The sequence below is a fragment of the Nelumbo lutea genome, chromosome 5 (assembly GCF_056320005.1).
Source record: "Nelumbo lutea isolate HS-2025 chromosome 5, American lotus-T2T, whole genome shotgun sequence".
Classification (NCBI taxonomy): domain Eukaryota; kingdom Viridiplantae; phylum Streptophyta; class Magnoliopsida; order Proteales; family Nelumbonaceae; genus Nelumbo; species Nelumbo lutea.
Window position 1 is genome coordinate 20,784,528 of NC_142688.1, and position 23,576 is coordinate 20,808,103.

Here is a 23,576-nt window from a genome sequence, read left to right on the forward strand (position 1 = left end):
TCACATCAACTACCTCTTATGCATAAATACCTAATCTTTCCTTATTATGATAAACTATAATGCTTGTACGCCTTTGTTATTATTATTACAAACTATATACTTATATAAAGAGAAATAACGCCATGACGCAATAAAACTAGCCTGAAAAGAATTTGGGGAAGGAGTCCAGTCCATGAAAAGTGAAAATTTGATTGCCAGTCAAGACTCAACTCAAGCCCACTATTTATCTGCATAACGTGTTGAGTTTTCTATTTTCATTCCTAAGAATAATGAGCTTTTCCTTGTTGTCTGACAACATAAGTCTGAAAGAGCTTTTCCTTGTTGTCTTGAAAATTTGAAGGGTGAAATTCATAAAAACATCCTGAGTTTTCAAATAGTCTTAAATATACGACCTTATAACTGTTAGAATTTGACAGAATCAAATAAAAGGTTTTTATCCTTTATTATTCTTCAAACTTTTAATGAAAACCAGAGAGAAGATTAAATCAGAAACAAAAGAAATCCTTACTTTCATCTTCATACAATCCTCGCTTCCCCATTTTCATTTTAAACCGTTTGTACAAATTTTACCAGAGACCTATATTCTTTTGTCTTGCACAAGGATGGAATGGCTTAAACTCTGGTCCTCCATTTCTAGGGGTGGCTACGAGCCAAGCTCTTCACAAGCCATTCGACTTCGACTCGTAAAAAGTTTGATTTGGCTCAATTTCAACTGAGCTCAAGCTCCAGCTTAATAGATTTTGACTCGTGAGGTTCGTGAGCCAGATCAAATATATATATATATATATATATATAGAAAATAATATATATAATAAAAATATTATAATTCTTATTTTTAAATATCAAATAAAAAATATTTATATATATAATTTTAAATTTTTATAAAATATTTTTTTTCAAATCGAACTCGAGCTGAGCCAAGCTCAAGCTTACGAGGTTATGACAGCTCAAGCTCAAAGTTGTAGCTTAAACCAACCTCGAGCCTCATATTATTCAGCTCGACTCGAATCCACCCCTATCCGTTTCTACTCATCAACATGAATTCTATGCATTGGTTGGTGATTTTCAGTAGTTGTCATTCAATCGTTGAGCTCCATGTGTTCATTTTTCGTGTAGACTGTTAACAAATTGTTTGACCTTTCAATGTCACGTTTTTATTTTGACAAATCCATATACAAACTCCCAACTCTCAGAAACAATTGTTCCAAACAATATTGCAAATAAATCCACATATAATACCAAAATTTTATAGCAAATTAAGACCAATCCACAAGCAAATCCACCATACAACAAGATTCATCCACAAGCAAAGCCATAAAATCAGTGTCTCTAAAATGATCCGAATCCTCAAAATCACAGCAAAATACAAATCCAACAACCTGAACATCTTAGCTACTCATATAATCAACGCACCTAAAAACTAAAAAGGGATGATCAAGTTCTGTTGCGGTTGCATAAACAAAAAGGAGGTATATTCTTTTAAAAGAGGTCCATCCTTTGAAATAGGATTTTTGAAATATTAAAACCTAAAAGAGGTTCATGAAACGGTAAGTAAAGTTTTACAAAAAGAGGATATGTTTAAGTAATGGGATCAGTCCACAAGTATATTTTAGTCAATTCAAAAAAGTTGGGGTTTGTTTAAATCTATTTATAAAACTCAAGGTATCATGTTTTAATTTGTGCTGAACAAGAAATACATCCAATTAATAGATTTTTAGATACCAGAAAAATTTACAAAAATTTTTCAAAATTCAAAAAAAGTGGTAACCAATCAGATAACATTCTTCAAAATTCACATGATTTTATCGGCCAAAGGCCCAAAGCTCTTTAGAAGACCATTGTGTCTGCATCTGCTACCCATAGATCATACAGCCACATACGTCAGAAACATCTCAGTTGTCATTATGGAGATATTTCTGATACGCGAATGTAATGAAACCCATATTTTCTAATCAATTTTTCTATCAACAGTACATTATAGCTGTACATCTTACAATATAAAATGGCGATGTTGATTTCAATTCAAAACGGGTAGAGTGAGGGTAGAGAGTAGTGGACAGGAAATTGGTTTGACTGTAGTGTGCTGTCAATTTGTGTGGATAGCATTTGGACAAGAGAGGTTGAATTTCACAGCTGTGTTTGTACACTTTTGTTCGTAACAAATCCACAACGTTGATTTCATTTTTTTATATTGCGATGGAAAACTTGAAAATATTAAAATTAATTTTTAAGTAATTACTAAAATGTAGGTAAAAAGTTTATTTATGAACATTACTAACCAGGATCTTGAACTATTACCCTACCCCCAAAAAAAATAAATTAATTAAGGATCTTGAACGAAGTGGTGGGCCTGAGCCATGTACGGACGTAACGTCTCGGATTTTGACATGAATGGGCCGTTCTCAAACTCGAATCTACGTCACCATGCTTGTCTTGTCAACCCCACATTTGATATTTGATGGTTACACCAGGAAGTAGCCCTATTCATATTTATAGTAAATAATAATAATAATAATAATAATAAACGCCTTGTAACACCAAATTAAAATCATACCTGGAAAATTGCTTAATCCGATAAAAGCAGTTTGGCTATTTTGGAGCTAATTCTAATCCTAAAATTAATTATAAAACTATGGCCCCATGAGGGACGCATGAGAGAGAGAAAGAAGATCCTAAATGCTAATGGAGGGAAATCCCTGTAGAAACCAAAGCCCAAGCAGCAGGAAAAAAAGTTCTAATTCCTGAACTAATAAGAAAAAAATAAAACAGTTTATAACCATCATCTTAGAACCCTAAAATAATGTATTCAAATAAGATAAGATCTGTTTATTTGATGGACGAAATCACATATTACAACGCTTGGTACCAATTGAGTGGTGGGTGCAATTCAGATGTAAAAGAATATGTACCTTCTGTCTATTCCACATCATGTACTAGCATCAGTACCTTAGTACCCCACTGCTTTCAAGTCTTCCTGGTACATCAGTTTTAAGATGTGAATCAAAGTGTCGGTGTTAATTCTTTAGTGTAATGGTACTGGTGAGTGGTGAAGCTTCGTTTTCAATACTATAATATGATATTTGTCATATGTGAAGAAGCTATAATTGCAAATATCAATTGAAGAGGTCAAAGGGGTCTTCCATATTGTTTTTCATTTTAACAAACAGAATCAGTTAACCTCCTTAAAAGGGCAGTTTTTTCTTTCTCAGTAGGAGCTTTTCAACGAATTATCTTTAACGGATATAGCAGATAGGTGTGATGTAGTCCATATTGGTTTTTTCTTCTTCTTTTTGGAAAAATTCATGAATGTTAGCTCTAATATCTTATATTCTACAATTAGGCTTTGAAGCACAAAATAACTAAAGTTAATTGAGAGGCTCAAGGGATTAGACTGCAAATAGATCTCATCAAATCAGATATATATATATATAAAGATATCTAAATTTGATCTATTTTTGTTTGGACTCAAATCAACTCTTATCCATCCAATTTACGCGGTTTGGATTGAATTCAATCTGATATTGGATATTGAAGGCAGTTAATAAATTAAATTGAAAGTGATCAAAATAGTAATCAATAAAATGAACTAAAAAGTGATTTTAATATTGGACATACCAAATGTGTTGAAAATAACTTATATAAGACTTATGTCACTTTAGTAAATATATATATACAAAATTCAAACAACTTTACAAATAGATAGCAATATGAATTTCATGTGGATATACACATACATTCAAACATCATCGGATAGGAGTGGATTCATATTTGATCTAATTATAAACAGATTGAACTCGAATCAATCTTCACCAGATTTCAATTCAAATGTCTGTCGAGTACCATTTGCAGCTCCCACAAAGGATTTGGAGGGTACTACTATAACACTAGCATTTCCTTCATCTTTCCTTTCAAAGTAAATGAAATGCAGGCTCAAACACAAAACCCTTCAAAATAGCCCACACTCTCGCCCCAAATTGTTAGCCAAACACCCGAGTCCTGTCTTCAATTTTAGTTGGCACAAGACAATCTCTCTCTCTTGACAAAGCTTTGATACTTATAGGTCACTGTTAAATTGCTCTTTTGCTTTTGTTTACAAAGAACATGCAGGTTCTTTGTGCACAGGTAGTGATGAAGGAAGATTTGGCCTGACCTTGTAACCACTCAACACGTGGCAAAGGCAACAGTTCGGCACAACAGCACGCCCAAGGCGCGAGCTCCGAAGGGAGGAACCAGTAGTTCGAACTCCCTACAAGGAGCCCGAACTCCCTACAAAGAGCCCAAACTCCCCGCAAGGAGACCAGGCTCTCCCTTAGGCCCCGAGCCTTACGAAACAACCCGAACTGGCCCGGCCCCTGGCAGTTCGGGCCACACTTCTATCCGAACTCAAGACTTAACCTCACACACCACTCCAGCACTTCGCCTCCAGGACGCCGAACTAAACAAACCGCACCGTACCTGACACCGAAGGAGTCCGTATCCAGGAGCGGCGTGCTTGACTGACTTAGGATCTGACGCTTGACAGGCGCACTTCAACGGCCACCTGCCACTGCCATCTCCAGTTACAGAGACGGCTCTGACAAAGAGAGCAGTGGCGGTTCTGCCCCAGCAGAAGTGATGACACCCGAACTAGTAGAAGCACAGAAGTAATCATACCCGACCTAACAGAAGCTTAGGAGTGAGTGCGCGAAGTGGTTATAAAAGGCTCTCTACCCCCAAGAACAAGGTATGTGAACTTTGCGCCATCTGGTTTTATCTTGCCTTTGAGGAAATACTAACTTGAGCTTCGAAGCATACTCACCGGGTTCTTCCTCGGATGTTACTCTCTTTCCCCTTCGTTTCAGGCACCTTCTGCTCCAACCCAAGGCAAGATCTTTGACAGCTAAGACCCACCGGATTGCGCACCATCAATTGGCGCCGTTTATGGGAAAGCTTCTAAAAGCCTCCCTCTAAAACTCTCATAACCTCTTTTTTCCAAAAAACCCCAACACTCATGGCTTCTTCCAGCAATGCCGGGCGTGGCACAAAGATGAACACCAATGAGGAACAACTTCAAGTCCCCGTGGTGTGCATCGGACAGTTCACCATCCCCCTTCTGGTGGATGGGATCCCCAGCCTGAATGCGCCATGAACAGTGGCACCCGTAAACCTTCCCGCCATGAACATCCCCTTTCCTTTCCTTGTCGAAGCAACCTTTACTGAACCAACTGTTGTCCCCCTGGCGACCAGCCAGAACCAGTTGGACGACCTGATGCAATGCATGCGGGCAATGCAAGCCCAAATACAACAATTCCAACAACATCAGCTCCAGCAGCACCAAGTACTGCACGACATCTCTCAGTATCACTATCAGCAGCAATTCCCCCAACTGCCTCTGAACCAACCACTGCTTCCACCTCGGCACCCTGCTCCAAAGTCTGTTAAGCCCTCCCCTCAGGGTGGACGCCATCACCGAGGAGAAGCCTCCCAACTTCAGAACCCCCACAAGAGCCATGCCTCATCCCTGGGCTGAGAAGAAAGAAAAATCACCTCCGCCTCACAGCTCGCCAGCGGGTCAGGAACCTCGCCCGCCAAGTCAGTATCTCAGCACTCCAAGTCTGAGCTCCTGCTGACAGAAAATCAATTCAGCGTCCTAGCAGCATACTACCAACAGTCTGGGCCCATCGAGCTCGGCAACACAGAGGCCAGCAGCGCTAGTACCAAGCCCACTCAACAACGAAGGCGCCGGAGAAGTCGCCGAACTGCCACCTGTGTCCTGCCCGAGCTCAGAGGTAAAGAAGAGACAAGCTCAGACGAGGTAAAAGCTGCCCCTATTCTCTCAGTTCCTTCCCCACTCTCATCAGAACTCCTTGTAGTCCCCATGCCCGGAGACTTCAGTTCCCCCCTCTAGACAAGTATGATGGGTCATTCGACCCCAATGACCACGTCGATGCCTTCCAGTCCCAAATGCACTTAGCCCGGGCCAGTGAATCGTGCATGTGTGTGACCTTAACCACCACCTTCAGGGGGGTGGCTTGCACTTGGTACAGAAACCTGGCCCCCGGGTCAATAAGAAGCTAGACCCAATTCGTGCAGGTCTTCACCGCACACTTCGTTACCAGCAAGTAGTGCCCCAGAACCGAGGAAAGCATCTTCAGAGTAGTCCAGAGGGAAGGAGAGTCCATCCAGGGCTACATCAAGCGGTTCAATGACGCGTGCTTGCAGATACCGCGATTGGATCCCGTGGTGCAGCTCGCGACGGCCAAGAGAGGAGTAACACACAAGGAGTTCAAATGGCACATGGTAGCTAACCAGCCCGCGACCATAGCCGAATTCCTCAAGCTCACGGATAAGTTCATGAGAACAGAGGAAGAGATCAACCAAAGGACCGAAAGCAGGATCGAGAAAAGGAAGAGGGAAGGCGAGCCCTCCAACCCAATTGATAGAAGAAAAAACCTAGCCCGGTAGACAAAGCCGAGCCAGTTGTTCCGAGCTCCCTTAGCAGCTCGGATGGACTACACACTGTTAAACACAAGGCGGACCGAGCTCCTGATGATGATCAAAGACGCCCCATACGTAAAATGGTCACCTCGCCTAAAGGGGAACCCAAACAAGAGAAATAAAAACTTGTACTGTAGTTTCCATAGAGATCACGGGCATAGTACCAAACAGTGTAATAATCTCCGGGATAAGATAGAAGGACTCATCCGTCGCGGATACTTGAGAAATTTTGTGCAACATAATAATAATAATAACAATAAGTAGGTCGGCAAGGGGAGCACGAAAGGGATAACCCCGAATCCAGCAACAGGCCAACCGAACCGTTGCAACGACAGCCTTCGGAAGAGAGGTCAGTTTGGGGAACCATCAATGTGATAGTGGGAGGTTCGGTAGTAGCAGGTTGTACATCGGTAGTGGCCCGGACGTCAGTTCGCGAAGCAGCCTGAGAAGAACAGAACCCTCCAAAGAGGCCGAAAACTGAAGAACCGATCTTCTTCATGGAAGACGATGTGCAAGGGGTCCACTACCCCCACGATGACGCGCTTGTCATAAAAATAAGGATCAACGACTTCGAGGTCAAGCGCGTACTTGTGGATTCGGGCAGCTCGGAAGACATCCTCTTCAAGTCGGCGTTTGACCAGCTGCAGTTGTAGAGAAGCGAGTTGAAGCCCACGAACACTCCTCTAGTGGGCTTCAGCGTTAAGGAAGTCAGGCCCCTCGGGAAAATAACAGTACCTGTGGAAGTCGGCACATGGCCTTGTGCGGTCAGACTCAACCACGATTTCCTGGTGGTCGTGACCCCCTCCCCATACAATGCCATAATAGGGCGACCAATTATGCATATCCTACGGGCAATGGTCTCCACCTACTATTTGGCAATGAAATTCCCTACAGACTTCGGTGTGGGGGTAGCGTGGGGCGACCAGCTTGAGTCCCGCAAGTGTTATGTTGCCGCATTGAAGGGAAAAACCAAGGCAGCCAGTGACCTCAAACTGGAGCGGCCTACGGAGCAGGGTGAGAAATGAGCTTCGCCCATAGAGAAAATGGTCGCAATCCCAACTTCGGCTACAGACCCGACTCAAACACTACATATCGGTGCTTCCGTCAAGGAACCTCTACGAACCGAACTAGTGAGTTTCTTACTTCAAAATTTAGATATTTTTGCATGTTCCGCGGCCGATATGCCCGGTATTAACCCCAGCCTTATAACTCACAAACTTAATACTGACCCTGTAATCAGACCCATTAGACAGAATAAACGCAACTTAGCCCCGGAGCACTGAAGGGCAGTCAACGAGGAGGTCGAAAAGCTCATCGCAGCAGACTTCATAAGGAAAGTTCATTACCCTAGCTGGGTAGCCAACCTAGTGCTAGTGAAAACGGCAAACGGCAAGTGAAGCATGTGCGTCAACTACACCGACCTGAACCGAGCTTGCCCGAAAGACTACTTCCCCCTCCCCAGAATTGACCGCCTAGTGGATGCGACCTCGGGACATGAGTTGCTAAGCCTCCTAGACGCCTACTCGGGCTACAACCAAATCAGGATGGACCAGTTCGATGAGGAAAAAACCAGTTTCATAACCGAGTTTGGCCTACTGCTACAAGGTCATGCCCTTCGGACTGAAGAATGCTGGGATGACCTTCCAAAGACTTGTGAATAAGCTATTTCAGCCCTTAATTGGCATGAAAATAGAATGTTATGTAGACGACATGGTCATCAAAACGCAGTTTTCAGAGGAATTAATACAAGACTTAGATTCTGTCTTCTAAATTCTGTGTCAAATTAGCATGAAACTGAACCCAAACAAGTGTGTCTTCAGTGTCACCTCAGGTAAGTTCCTAGGGTACATTGTCAACCGGCACGGTATTGTGGCCAACCCGGACAAGATAAAGGTCATCCTAGATATGAGACCACCCCGAAAAGTAAAAGAGGTTCAGAGGCTAAACGGCCGCATAGCCGCTCTAAGCTGCTTCATGTCCAAATCGGAAGACCACCGCCTGCCTTTCTTTAAAGCAATCAAAGGCAAAGGTTCGAATGGACCCGAGACTGCCAACTCGCATTTGACGAGCTAAAAAACTACCCCGCTAGTGTGTCAATCTTAACCCGGCCCGAGGAGGGTGAGGTCTTGGAATTGTACCTCTCGACAAGCAACGAGGTGGTCAGTTCGGTACTAATAAAAGAAGTAGATCAGGTCCAACGACCCATCTATTATGTTAGTAAAATATTGCAGGGAGTAGAGACGAAATACCCGTAGATAGAAAAGCTAGTATACGCACTAGTAATTGCAGCTCGGAAACTCCGCCCATATTTCCAAGCTCACACTATCACCGTCGTGACTGACAAAGCTCTAAGGCAGGTCTTACTCAAGCCCGAGGTTTCCGGTCGATTAACGAAGTGGGCCATCGAGCTCAGCGAGTACGACCTCCAGTATAAGCCACGAATTGCTATTAAGGCCCAAGCCTTAGCAGATTTTATCGCCGAGTCCACGTTCATCCTCAAAGTCCCTAGGCTGGTTGAGCCCAAGATCCCAAGTTCGGGTGAGCATGGAGCTCCCAAGCCAATAGAGTCTGAACCCCGTGAAGTAGCAGCCAGTGTGGCATCTCTCCTAGTTAGGCCAAATGCGAACTGGATGAGGAGCCCTAGATCCTTCACGTAGATGGCTCCTCGAACCAGTAGGGCAGCGGGGCTGGAATAGTGTTGCGTGGATCGGGTGGCACGAAATTGGAATACGCACTACGCTTTGAGTTCGCGGCATCCAACAACGAGGCGAAGTATGAGACATTGATAGCCGGACTGAACCTAGTGCAAAAGTAAGAGCAAAACACATAGTTATCTGTAGTGATTCCCAGCTTGTGGTCAATCAGGTTACAGGCGAATACGAAGCACGCGAGCTAATTATGATCTTCTACATGGCCAAAGTAAAATAGGCTCTGCTCAACTTCCAGTCGCACTTCATCAGGCAAATCCCAATGTCAGAGAACACTGAGGCCGATGTCTAGTTCCGGTTAGCCAGCATGAGTCACAACGCCATGAGAACCGTGTACATAGAGGACTTACCTCGGCCTAGCATTCTCGATGGAGCAGAGGAGGTCACTCCCGTCCTTGAAGCAGAGCCGAGCTGGATCAACCCACTCGCAAGCTTCTTGCTAGATGGAACCCTCCCTACGGACCGCAATGCAGCTAGGAGGGTGCAACGCCAGGCAGCCAAATACATCATAATAGACGAACAGTTGTACCTACGGGCCTACACGCTCCCCTACCTGCATTGCTTGCGACCTACCGAAGTCGAGCTCGTAGTCCGCAACACTCATGAAGGTCTGTGCGGCGGACACTTGGGAGGCAGGGCCCTCGCCCAAAAGGCACTTCGACAAGGATACTACTGGCCAACGATGAAGGCAGAGGCCGTCGAGCTCGTCAGAAAATGCGACAAGTGTTAGAAGCATGCCAATATCCACCATCAGCCTGCCGCCGACCTCAAGTACCTCACCAGTCCATAGCCCTTTGCGCAATGGGGCATTGACCTCCTGGGGCCATTCCCGCCAGCAACAGGTGGGAGGAAGTTCCTAGTGGTGGCGGTAGATTACTTCACAAAGTGGATAGAAGTTGAACCTCTGGCAATAGTTACAGCCCGAAACATACAGAACTTGTTTTGGAAGAACATAGTATGTCGCTTCGGGTTACCTCGGGTACTAATCTCCGACAACGGCAAGCAGTTTGAGGATATCAAGTTCCAGGAATGGTGCCAAGATATGGGAATTCGGCAGAACTTCACATCGGTCGCACATCCGTAGGAAAACGGTCAGACAGAAGTAATGAACAAAGCTATCCTCCGCAGACTCAAAGCGCGATTAGACCGAGCTAAAGGGTTGTGGGCGAACAAGCTACCAAGTGTTCTATGGGCTCACTGAACTACAGAAAAAACCATCACGGGAGAGACCCCCTTTAACCACACCTACGGCACTAAAGCAGTAATTCCGGCGGAGATCGAAGTACCTACATTGCGACTAGAAGCATATGACGATCAGACAAACGGAGACGAGTTACGTACCAACCTCGACCTACTAGACGAGGTAAGAGACCTCGCGTACATCCGGACAGTAGCTTACCAGCAAAAAGTAGCTCGGTACTACAATGACAGAGTAAAGAAGCGGAACTTCCGCGTCGGCGACCTGGTTCTCCGTAAGATCATGGCACCCGAACCCAGTGTGGGCAAACTTAGACCAAATTGGGAAGGGCCCTATAGAGTAAAGAGAGCACTCGCGGGGGCATACGAGCTCGAAACCTTAGAGGGCAAACAAGTACCCCAAGCGTGGAACGTCGTCAACTTAAGATGATACTACCTATAGACACCAAGCGAAGTGGACAAAGTCACTACCAGAGCCTAAGGGCTAGGATGTCGAGCTAACAAAGAACCTCGGCATAGGTAAGCAAAGGCAAAAAGTGCCAACCAAAGGCTCAAGCAAAGTGCTGACAACGAACTAATATGGTAGTAACCCGGGCATCTCAGAGGCTAAGTATTAAACACCAAAACAAGCCGCGCGAGTGCAGTAACCCGGGCAAAAAACAATTCGGCAAATACGATCAGTTCGGGAGAAAGAGCAACCAACACTTAACCAAAAGAGTCATTCCATTGCAAAATAAGGGAGTGTACATTTCCAATATATATATATACACACACAGGCCCGGAGGCACTTTGTCATCATCAGAAGCCACTTCAACAACACCCGAAGGACCTGCCTCATCCTTAGAGTCCGGTTCAGCGTCTGCATCGTTGGCCATCTCCTGACAAGAAAATTGCTCTTACCACCGTGGCATGAGTGGCAGCACGACAAGCCACCTGGTTTAGAGGGAGCTCGGTCCATGCCGCGACCTCCTCGGATAAATGGCCTCCCTACTATTCTAAAGAGCGTAGTTCGGCAACAACACGCTCATGAACTCGCCTTGGTATCCCGAGCCTGAATGCCAGCTCGGGTATAAGCGGACTCAGAGTAAACGGGAGCCCCCGTGTAGGTAGCCTCAGCATAAGGGGCCCCTGCCACTTCTTGTACTGGAGGGGCCATCTCGGGCTCCCTGGGCGGATCCACTGATGGGTAGTCTGGTACATCGGGCTCCGCATCTCGGGGCAGCTCGGCACGAGTTCGCTTGGCGACTCGCTTCCTCCTCTTCATGGTGCGAAATAGATTCCCACCACAAGTCTTCTCTGAGTCCATCACACCTGCAAAAAGAGCTTGGCATCAGAAAAACGAAAGAACAAAGCAAAACAAAAGGTAAGCCTCTGAGTAAGGAACCTACCCGAACATAGATCGGCCTTGATGAGCTTGGCCTCCGTCAGATAATGGTGGCATTTTAGCCCAAGCCATGCCCATTCCCGGAGGCCCTTCGCCGTCTCCTTATCAAGCGTAACACCGGCATCAGGGGCAGCCATCCCCCACCCGGTTTGGAACGGCCACCCCAATGCACTTCGCACCCCGAAGTAGTACCGTTTCCACATCGGGACCTTGTTGGGAAGATCGTGCAAAAGCTTAAAACCCGGGCGAGGAGACAGGTAATACGCCCGCCTACGCCCGGGAAGGGGACCCGCTTGCTTCTTAAGCATCAGAATATAAGAAAAAATCTCCAAGTCTAAGGGCAAGATCTGTTCGCAAAATAGGGAGATTGTCCCCACCAAGTTACGAATAGAATTCGGGTGAAGCTAGCCAACAGTAACGCCGAAGTGGTTCATGACCTCGACTATAAGGTGGTGGAAAGGCAGGCGCAACCCAGTAGCGAGCTACTCCTGGAATATCACGATCTCATCAGGACCGTGTTCCCAAGGGAAACTGCCCGAGGGTATAAAATAGGTGTACTCCCTAGGCAAGTTAAACTGGGTAATAAGGGAGTGAAGCCCCTCAGGCGTCATGGTCGAAGGCCCAAACTTTTCTAACGTCCGACCTCGGTGGGAGGAGGACGCCAAACTACCCGAGGCAACTCCTATGGGTTCAAACTCTTCCTCGAGCTCTACCTCCGGTTCGCTAGGACTGTCAGGGGATGCAACTCGGTTCGTAGAACCTGCATCTGACCCCCTTGAAGAACTATCCGAGCTAGACATCGAGAGGAGAAGATGGATTCCAGGAAAGTACTCACCCGGAAAATGGCTTGAACAGACTACGAGAACTTGAACGCGAGCTAAAAAGCTTGAATGCAAGCTAAAGGCTTGGACGCGAGCTGAAACTTGGACGCGAGCTCAAGAAGCAAAACGTAGAAGTGACAAAGTGACAGGGGTCCCCCACTATTTATACCCACAAAACAAAAAATCAACGGTTATGATCAAAGCAGATCCGACGGCCCGCAACCACGCTGACCGCAAGTTTCCTGAGACCGAGACGTGACTGGCCGCACGTCTCCTGAGACTGAGACGTGACTGGCCACACATCTTTTGAAACTGAAAGAGCGCCAGCATACGTCGCCTCGCATTAAAGGCGGTTGTGGCGCATTTTTTCAAATTTGAAAAGATGCTCGTTGTCACGTCTCCCAGTGGCACGCTTTTTTGAATTTTGAAAAAGCATGCGTTGTCACGTCTATCAATGTTTATAGACGAATTGGAGTGTTTTCCCGACTTTTTGGCGCTCAAGAAATCCGAAAAGATCCTAACGAACGCGCGCTTCGCGCTATCAGTCAAAGCCAGTTCGAAGTACAAGACAAATCCACCCGCCACCTCGCAAACTCCCCGTGCTAGGGCAAGTCCCTTTGCGCGAGGAGTGGGGGGCAATTGATGAAGAAAGATTTAGCACGACCTCGTAACCACTCAACACGTGGCAAAGGCAACCAGTGATCCGAACTCCCTACAAAGAGCCCAAACTCCCCACAAGGAGCCCGGGTTCTCCCTTAGGCCCCGAGCCTTACGAAACAACCCGAACTGGCCCGACCCCTGGCAGTTCGGACCACACTTCTATCCGAACTCAAGACTTAACCTCGCAAACCACTCTAGCACTTCGCCTCCAAGACGTCGAACTAAACAAACTGCATCATACCTGACACTGAAGGAGTCCGTATCCAGGGGCGGTGCGTTTGACTGACTTAGGATCTGATGCTTGACAGCCGCACTTCAACGGCCACCTGCCACCGCTATCTCCAGTTACAAAGACGGCTCCGACAAAGAGAGCAGTGGCGGTTCTGCCCCAACAGAAGTGATGACACCCGAACTGGCAGAAGCACAGAAGTAATCATACCCGACCTGACAGAAGCTTAGGAGAGAGTGCGCGAAGTAGTTATAAAATGCTCTGCCCCCCAAGAATAAGGTTTGTGAACTTTACGACATCTGGTTTTATCTTGCTTTTGAGAAAATACTAACTTGAGCTTCAGAGCATACTCACCAGATTCTTCCCCTGAGGTTACTCACTTTCCCCTTTGTTTCAGGCACCTTCTGCTCCAGCTCGAAGCAAGATATTTGACAGGCAGGACCTGTCGGATTGCACACCATCAGGTAGTCTGAAAGAAACTCCAGCCTCCATGAAATGACAATGAATTCTAGAAAAAGTGCAAACTCTGTCGATTCTGCCGACTCAGCTAAAATTATTGGGTGATTACTCAGCTTGAGTGATCAAGCTGAACAAATGGTACGATCACTACCCTGTTCACTATTCATTGGCCCAAAATTTTGAAAAGCTTACAGCATCAATTTCTGAACCATTGAGTGATGAACACAATATGGCTAATACAGTTTACTCAGAGCGGTCGCTTCTGCATGATCATCACCAAAGTTTTTGTATCTTTGCAACGGTAAATCTCCAACAGTCTATTATGTTGTCGGCCCCCATCTCACAAGATAAAACGGAGTTCTAAACCCATCATGTCTCTGTCGCTGAAACTTCATTTTATTTCTACCACACCCTTGAGAAAGGTGAATACTACTGTAGTAACAGGCAGAGGATCAGGGTCTGACACGTGAAGGATAGAATAGAACAAAGATGGGAGAGAGTCATCATCCTCCTGATAGGCAGAGGACAAAATCAGAATAAATTGTATATCAAAATCCAGACCACTTGGGCATAGTTATCTTGGATCTTCTTTCCCAGTGAATAACTTTTACATTAGATTACGCGAATTTGCTGCAATTAGCAATAAGAGAAACAGAATCCCATTGAAAGACGACAAGGTATCTTAATTAATTTCATAGTTTCGGCGGGGGGGAGACTGGGAAGGGGAGGGTTTTGTTTTCTTGCCAAATCTATTATGTGGGTATCATAGTATATAATCCCACTTGCTAGTAAATTCTCATGGAAATCCACCTTGTTGTTGATGTTATAAAGGAAAGAAAAATGACACAAAAAAAATAGAAATAAGGAAAGAAAGAGACCGTCCTTTGATACCCGATTCCCCTTCCCTCTTGTGGTTGCTTGTCCTGCTTCATCTTGTGGCTCCTATAGTCACAGTCACAGCGTATTGGCGTATTTATTTCTACCCTTCTGGAAAAATATATTCGCCAACTGGAAGGTATCCATCACGCTTTCCTCCGGTTTATAAGGAGCAAGCAGGCAAGGCAATCTCTGGCTCAACAAACCATCCTTGACTGCAGTCTTTTCTCCCTGGATACGTCTTTTCTTCTCTTCGCTTTCGTGTCTGACTCTTTGTTTCCGTCTCTGTGTTTGCATTTAGGCTCTCCCACCATTTTCCAGACTCCAACGCACGTGAAACACTTTGCCATCCACAACTAATTACTTGCCAACCAACAACCATATTACCTACTTCTTCTAGAGTCTAATTTTTTCCTTCATCCTTCACCAAACTAATGGCATCGAGCTCCCTGCGTAGCTCAAGCTCATCATGGACACCCAAACAAAACAAGTTATTCGAGAAAGCCCTGGCCTTATATGACAAAGACACCCCAGACCGGTGGCACAATGTAGCCAGAGCTGTTGGTGGGAAATCTGCAGAGGAAGTGAAGAGGCACTATGAGATCCTTATAGAGGATCTCAAGTATATCGAGTCTGGCCAGGTTCCGTTCCCTAATTACAGGTCTTCTCGAAGCCACAGCAAAGGCATCGGCGATGAAGAGCAAAGGTAGCATGCCTGTGACTCCATTACCTACTATTCTATCCGAACAAATTACTTTTTTGGTACTTTGGTTCCTGGTCCCAGTTACCTAATGTTCCATTCTCTCACCATGATTTTATAAGATACTCTAACTGATCAGTAGAAGTGATCCGTCTTCCTCCCGGGCACAGACATTCGGGGAAATGCCTGAGGAGATCAAACAGTGTCGTCCAAAAAATCCCAGCCATCATCCTGCTATTATAGATGCAGCCTGGTGGGTCCATGGGCTAAAAGCCTAAAACAGACCCCTCAAAATCCTAACCTTTTATGGTCCATCGAATGTTTCAGTTCGGCCATGGAGCCAACTCTATCCCCTTACTCTTCCCAATATACTCAACCAACCAGTGTTTATGTATATCAGCTATCAACAAAAGAAACAGGTCTATCCACAATGCATTCAATTTTCTATCCTCTCCTTCCCCCCGTCAGATTTGATGCCATTCGATCATTCACCAGGGATTGCACACGTGTACTTGGCTCTAACTTAATGCTTCTAGCTCCGTGTGTACAACAAGCTCCAAGCCTCCTAGGTTAGGTCCAACAAGAATAGTTCAGTAACCTTTTTCCTGTTCATGGTCCTCTTTCTCTCTCTAATCTTATTTTATTTTATTTTATCATCCCTCTCTCTCTAATAAGCAACTTTATTATCTGTAGTTGTTATTCAAGAATAATGCTTTTCCAATCTAGATGGGACTTTGTAAGGGTAATTAATTTTACTTTTGGTTCTAACGCTTTTTTCTTGTACAGGCTGTTGAAGTACCTAAAACTTCAGTGAAGTCGAACAGTCATGCTCATGCATCTATAGTAAAGTAAATCTTATCACTTATCAGCAAATCTATATAAGAAAAAGCAGATGCAGATAGAAGCGTGGAAAAGCTAATCACTCTGCCGTGATTCTCCTTTTCTTTTCTTTTTCTTCTTTTTTCCCTTTTTATCTTTTCTTTCCGTTATTAATCTCTGAAAGTCCTTATTCGTACTATATATGTGGTTGGAACAAGGATGAACCATTAGTTCAATGGTCTCTCCTTATTCTTGTCTCTGTATTGTAACAAGGTCTGTAATGCAAATATGCAGTATTCTGTACTTCTGAATGCAAATTCTATTTTCTAAACTAAAATCAAGCAAACGAAACCGAAAAGAGAACCATAAGTATTATATGATCAAATTCCTACGGTGGCAGATTATGAGAACATAATCAAATATACATAGTCTACTGCAATTGATTCTCCAATTCAAAGGTGCTAGCGGTCTAAATAGCTATCAACATGGATATCAAAAGCACATTCTTTTTGCATAGATATCAGAACAGTAAAAGCAAACAAAAATCTAAAAATTAGAGATTGCACAGAACAAGCGATAATCAAAACAGAGGAACAATGGAGTATGGATCGAAGGCCGTCCTAGTAAATTAAAATGGCTGACCTGGTACATTCTCTCTGGGATCAAGAACTTTCCTCTCGACTCTCGAATTCGTCCACAGAATGCGATGCTCAAGAATGAAAACATAGTTCCTGTGGATGAGTAGTAGTCAACAATCAACATCCACCAGAGGCGGGAAACTTTAATCGTCTTTCAAATTAAAATAAATAAATAAATAAATAATAATTAAACAATAAGGCGATTTGTATGATGTCGGAAGTGTATGATACCGGAGGAACTTTGACCGATCAGAAAGTTGGAACAGGTGGTTTAGAGAATAAAACCATTGGCCGTTGTACCGGTTCAAACAGTCAGCTCAGCTCAGGCGGCAGACCATTCTCACTTTCTCAGATCTCAATTTCTTTTTTCTTTTTTCTTTGTAATTTGTGGGAATTAATCAACCAGATAAGAACTAAGAAAGCGAACTAGGGGAAGGTAAAAATTTTGGATGAATCAACAGTCCTCAATCTCATTGAGAGGAATCTAACACTAGCAACCTTTGATGCAGGGGATCGACTATGATACCCGAAAAACTTACGGCCTATCATTCTATCAACGGGTTGGCATGATTCTCCACCAAGGCACTGATACCTATCCAACGGCTGATAATCGATACCTCGTCACATGCCACATGATGCCAGGCTGCCAGGACCCTCATTCAGTTATCAGTTATCACTAGGCCCTTGTGTAAAACTCTCGTGTGAAAGCGAAACCGGTAAATATTCTATTTCTAATATCCCATAAGGCCATAACCCATTTGCTTTGCTTGGGACTTTCAGCTGGATTACTTCCTCTATTTGTTCCCTTATCTGGCAATGGTGTTCAGAGACAAGCGTGTCTGTGCCTGCGTTTTGGTTCTATGCTTTAGTTTTGAGTGAAAGAAAAGGGGGTATTTTTCTGTCCAGACACCGACCTGAGCCCATATTAGGGCTTGCAGATTTTTGTGCCACCTCTGGGCTCAATTCTTTAGGTCTGGCCCAATACAATATTTTGTATTATATTAAATATAACATATATATTATATATATTACATAAAATGAATTTAAATTTGTAGGCCCATGAACCTGACCTGCCTCATCCCACTTCCCACGCCTGACTTATATATCAAGCCCAGAGTGCATGCTGGACCAAGTCTGGATTCATGGTTCACACCAAGTACTGCCTTGATTTTAAAATATTATTTTAAATAAATTTATTTTTCCAAAAATGCTTTTAATTAAAAATTTGGGATTCGAGTCAACTTTTATACCCAATGAGGAATTGGGGATTAAGGTCTGAAACATTTCAAAATCAGGGTCAATGATGGAAAATATAGTCTCCGCCCTCTTGTCATTCCTTATCCTATAGCATAAGCTTTTTTCTGCGTGTACCCGCCTCAAAAAGACTAGAGCTATGTTATGTTAGTAGTATGTGATGTTAATGTGAGGTATCCCACATTAGCATGGGATGCTGTTGTAGGATATATGTGCTTGAGTTCCCTTCCTCTAATAGCTAGCTTTTAAGAATGAATTCTCTTAAGGCATATAAAAAATGGTATCAAAGCTTACACTATGCCTCCTAGTTGCAATTTAGCATTGGGCAGCCTCACCATTCAACACTATATATTGCACTCGTTTTTACAAATGAATTAAAAAAAAACTTTTTCTCACAATGAAATGAAACATATCACTAAGCTAGCAATTCTACTTATTTTTTCTTGATTTACTTATACCTTCGCTTGGATTTTGGTCAAATACTAAGATTTCTCATAGGGTTTACTTGTTAATTTATACCTCATGTGGCCACGTAACAATATGGAGTTTTGTTAATTGAAGAGAATGAATCAATAAAAATGGGAATTTTATTAAAGTGCCCCCATTTGATAAAATCTTAAAAGGTGTTTGGTTTCATTGCCATTGTCAACACAAATTTTGTGTATAAATCCTAATACAAGAAGAGTGAAGACAAATTCAAATAAATTGATTTTTTTATATATATTTGAAATAAATGAAATACAAATTCTTTGGATTTGAATTCTCTTACAAAAGAGATAGAACCTCTGATTCTCTCTCAATGGTACTCCTTGCAACTTGAGGATTTGGATTTGAGTTGAAGTCGAGGATCGGATGACGTGCTCTCGTACTTCAAACTGCGATAGAGATTGCTTCCTTCAATTTGACTTTGGAAGCTTGTTCAAAATAAGGATTCTATGAGATTGCTTCTTGTAACTTGGGGATTTTGATTTGAGTCAAAGCTGAGGGTCAAATGACATGCTCCCATACTTCAGAAAGTGATGGAGATTTCTTCCTTCAATTGGGTTTTGAAATCTTGATCAAGAAAATGATTCCACAAGACTTCAGGATTGTTATTGCTTTGTTCTCCAGAAGATGGTGTATGTGCTTACTTCTTCCCAAGAGCCTTCTTATTTCATTTACTGTCTTCTTATTGACCCCCAAAGTCCCCTCCCTCTTGATGAGAACCTCTATTTATAGATTTCTTGGTCTAATCTCTTAATCTCATTAATTAAGGATTTGGTTAGCTCTCTTAACTCTTTTTAGAGAGTGAAAGATTGTAATTACTATCATTCTTGGATAGAATAATTTATCATCCATTGTTGTCTCTTCAATCATTAGATAATTTCCATATATAGGAATATATGCATTGATTAACTAGATATTTGATTGGCTATAGTTACCTTTCATAAATAAGAAAATTGGCAATTTATCGTTTGTGGAGATAATGATTTTTAATCAATTATTCTCTCTTTAATTATTGGCTAGATTTCCATTTTTTGGACTTGAGATTAGTTGGATTATTTTCATAAATCAATAAGATTTGTAATTCAAACTTGAATTTTAGTTTGACAACAAAGTGGGTCTCACATGGACCCTTCCACCATGTTAATGTATTTGAAACAAAAAAGGCCAAATGTTAGGCCCATGCACATATTTGAGAGTATGTGATATGGTCCAAATTGAATGACCCATACTGAGGCCCATTAGCAAATTTGAATTTATGGGGTAGAGCCCATTTTAGGAGCCCATGAAAATTTTAATGTATATAACTTTTTTTTTTCTGAAAAATGGTGTCAGGTCAAATCCACCTCAACATGCCTTTTTTTTCAAAAAGTTATGTTTGTTTAACACATTTTTCAATAAATGTTGAAAAATGACAATGCCTCGTAAATCAAAATTCGAACGGTGTGAAAAATGTTGAAATTGTTGTTTCCCCCAATGTGCCATCATTGCCCCCAATAGCTCTATGACATGGCACCTACATGAATCCAACGTAGCATGAATTCAAAATGATAATGTGCATTACATTGCACTAAACATTCACGTGAAAGGATGGTCGAATGAACAAAACATCGAGGGTTTGTCTAGTCCTGGGAAACCACCGATCACCACCTATTACTACCTATTGATTTCTCACAAAGGGTTTTTTGTTCTTCATTGCCACTGCTTGACACTATCTCACCAAGGGTTTTTTGTTCTTCATTACCACACCTGCCGGTATCTAACTATTGCTACTTAAAGACGATTAGAAACCACCGATAAGTCATGGGAATCAGCTATGGATGGCAATTTTTCCTATTTCCGATGGGCTTAGGGATAGGGATTATTTTGGTAAGGGGACAACAGGGACAGGGATTAATAGGAATCCCCGATTGGGGTCGGGGATGGGGATTGAGGTCCCCACTTCACCCTGGCATCGATTATATATATTAAATGTTATTTATATTAAATATATATTATTATATTATTTATATTATATATATCATTAACACATCATTTATAATTTAAATTTTTTATTTATTTTAAATAAGTTTATTTTTCAAAAAAATATTGTTATCGAAAAAATTCTGGGGATTTGGGTCCCTGCAAGGAACCCATCCCCGTCGAGGATTGTGGATGGATGATAAATTTTATCCCGACGAGGATTGGGGACGGGGATGGAGTTAATTTCAAAATTGGGGTCGGGAGACGGGGAATATGATCCTCGCCCCGAACCTACCCTCTTGCCATTCCTAATAACAATTTAAATGTTGTGTTCTTAGGGTTTATTTTCTTTTCTCTTTTGTTATGAACATGTTTAACATTCCGAACCCGCCCTCTTTTTCGACAAGTATTTCTCATTCTTTTTGTTTGGTTTCGAGTTCATCCAAATAGCATAAGGGTTGTTAGATTCTCATCAAGCACATGATGGTATTGGGTTAAAAGAGATGCACGCCCAACACTATATCGGCTACTTGTGCATGAAAAACAGTAAGGTTATGTTTGGTTTGAAGGAAAAAGTAGGGAAATGAACTTAGGAAGCGAAAGACAAGGAAACCAATACAAGGTTTGTAAGGCTCTATTTGGTTTGTGGGAAGATTTGGGTGGGATGGGAAAATGTAAAAATTTACACTTGCATTATTTGGTTACTATATGGGAAAATAATGGGAAAAAGCATTGTGACGAGCTACTTCTTCGCTATTGGGTGCTTTGTTTCACCAAGAGGAAGACGAACAGTAGTTCACCTGCGGAAAGCGAAGACTATGAATAGTGTCGCTGGTCACCATTGGAAAGTGAATAATGCCACTGAAGACTGTAGTTCGAACTAACAAGTAGTAGCAAACCGTTCAGACTAAAGAGAAACATAATTTTCCTATTTGGAAGAAGAAGAAAAAGGAGGAAGGGGAGTGACTGTTCATCATCTCCTACCTTTGGACTAACAGGTAGCAGCAGACCGAACCCCCATCTCTCTCCATTTCTAAATCTTACTCGCATATTCCTCTCCTCCCTCCATCCTCTTCTCCGTTCACTAGTTCTCTATCGAACGCCTTTGTCGGCGGCGAGGGAAGTACACCAAAGTAGACCGTGTTTCTTTTATCGTTTTCAACATAATCCCAACACTCTCAAGGCTACAGTTGATAAACTTGGTTTTCTTAATGGAATCTCTCCAAACCGGCCACAAATCATCATTCTTGTCTAAGGAGAGGTACTCTGAAATCGAATCGAGCTCGGATCTCCTCTATACACCAATTGAGTTCAGGCCAGACATAGAACGTATTGCTCTGCCCAATTCGCCTTAAACTTAGGAAGAGCTACTAGAGTCGTTGGTGAAATCTCATCGAACCAGCTCCTACTTTTAGGTTCGAACCAGAAAAGGGAGGTAGTTGATCTCCGATTATAACGGGGAAGGCACTAGTTCTCTCTCTCCTTTGTTCGTCGTCGCTAGTTGCCTCCTCAGTTCGTCGTCGTTGGTTGCCTCCTCTATTCGTCATTAATGGTAATGGTGCTTTCTCAAATTTTTCCACTGGGGTTACACGGTTTTGGTGCGACCCCAAATCCACGATTTTGGGATCTGACATCTCACATTTTTCTCATCTCATCCCTATCCCACAAACCAAACAGAGCCTAAAGGTTTCCCCACCTTTCTCTACATTTTCCTTCAAACCAAACATAACCTAAGAAAAATTCCGTTACCAAACAACAAAAACGTTTTGTGCTTGTCCTACATGGAAAAAATGGTTCCAAATAGTTTAACACCAAAAAACGGATAGATGTGTGTCATTGGGCGTGGGCGTTTTATTGGGTAAATCGGGCATAAAAAACACACGTTACGAAACACCATCTTAATACTATCTTCAAAATAAATGTCTATTTGACAATAGTGTTCCCCACATCTAAACATCTAAAAACCAAAAAAAAAAAGTAAACTCACAATCATTGGATTAGTTTTAAGTTTGAAAGAGACAATCTAAAAACACAATATATAGGAAGAAGAGAGAGAGGTGGGATAAGCACAGAAAATCATTTTTGTAATTGGAGGAGTTTCTCAAGTAGAGGGCCTACCAAGGTGGCACCATGAGAGTAGGCATGGCAACGGGCAGGACACCCCCTCCCTGTCCCCACCCCATAGTCAATGTAATCTACCCCGTCTTTAGTGGCAGGGCTGCCACTCCTTGTCAGAGATGGGGAATTCTTGGATTTTCCCTACCTCAAGATAATCACCTAAAATTAAATTTATTTATAGATATTTAACAAATAGGACTATAAAAATTTAGAAATATTTTAGAAATTGGATTATGATAAATTGTAGATATTTTAGAAATGAAATTATGGGATCTTAGGGTTTTAATAAATTGGAGAAAACTTAGAAATATTTAAAAAACCAGTATTAAATCTAGGGATTTCTATTAATTTACCACCGGGTTTAGGGCGGGGTCAGATCCTATCCCCAATTCGGGGCAATTTTTCCCATTCCCATCTCATCCTCGTTTAAGATCGGGGAAAACCCGCCCCATTTGGGATAGGACCATGGTTTTACAAGAAAAATTGCCATCCCTACTTGAGAGAGCTTGGAAAGGTATAATGTAAAGGGACTAGGAGTGTTTGGTTGGGTTAAGGGAGAAAGGAGAGGTCGTTTAACATATCCATTTTTGTTTTAATATATTAATAGATTAGTTGATAAGAATATTGTGGGTTCAAATGTAGTAGGCACAATAGATGAGCACACTAAGTAAGCACCTAATAGCTGTGTGACAACTATCCTAGCTAATTCGCCTTTCATCTTAACGTTTTTGTTCCGTTAGGAGTTCTCTATTGTTTTGTTATTTGTGTCAAAATAATTAAAAACAAAAAAA

General features: G+C 42.7%; 1 protein-coding gene and 1 long non-coding RNA gene across 2 annotated transcripts; one reads left to right on the forward strand and one right to left on the reverse strand.

Moving 5' to 3' along the window:
* Positions 1-2,542: 2,542 nt before the first annotated feature.
* LOC148850865 (uncharacterized) lies at positions 2,543-17,062 on the reverse strand. The gene is made up of 2 exons (XR_016099068.1): positions 16,973-17,062; positions 2,543-2,974 (listed from the first exon to the last, which is right to left on the reverse strand). It is a non-coding gene; the product is annotated as an uncharacterized LOC148850865 (long non-coding RNA).
* On the forward strand, positions 14,992-16,633 carry LOC148850866 (protein RADIALIS-like 3). Its single transcript, XM_088946190.1, has 2 exons — positions 14,992-15,517; positions 16,298-16,633. Exons 1-2 carry the CDS (start codon positions 15,246-15,248, stop codon positions 16,323-16,325), a joined length of 300 nt encoding a protein of 99 aa, XP_088802316.1. The 5' UTR covers positions 14,992-15,245; the 3' UTR covers positions 16,326-16,633.
* Positions 17,063-23,576: the final 6,514 nt, after the last annotated feature.

Excerpts from the sequence above, each read along its gene's own strand:
- LOC148850866 (XM_088946190.1), top strand. The coding sequence starts at position 15,246 with ATGGCATCGAGCTCCCTGCGTAGCTCAAGCTCATCATGGACACCCAAA. Across the intron at positions 15,518-16,297 it reads ATCGGCGATGAAGAGCAAAG|GCTGTTGAAGTACCTAAAAC; the intron begins GTAGCATGCCTG and ends TTTCTTGTACAG.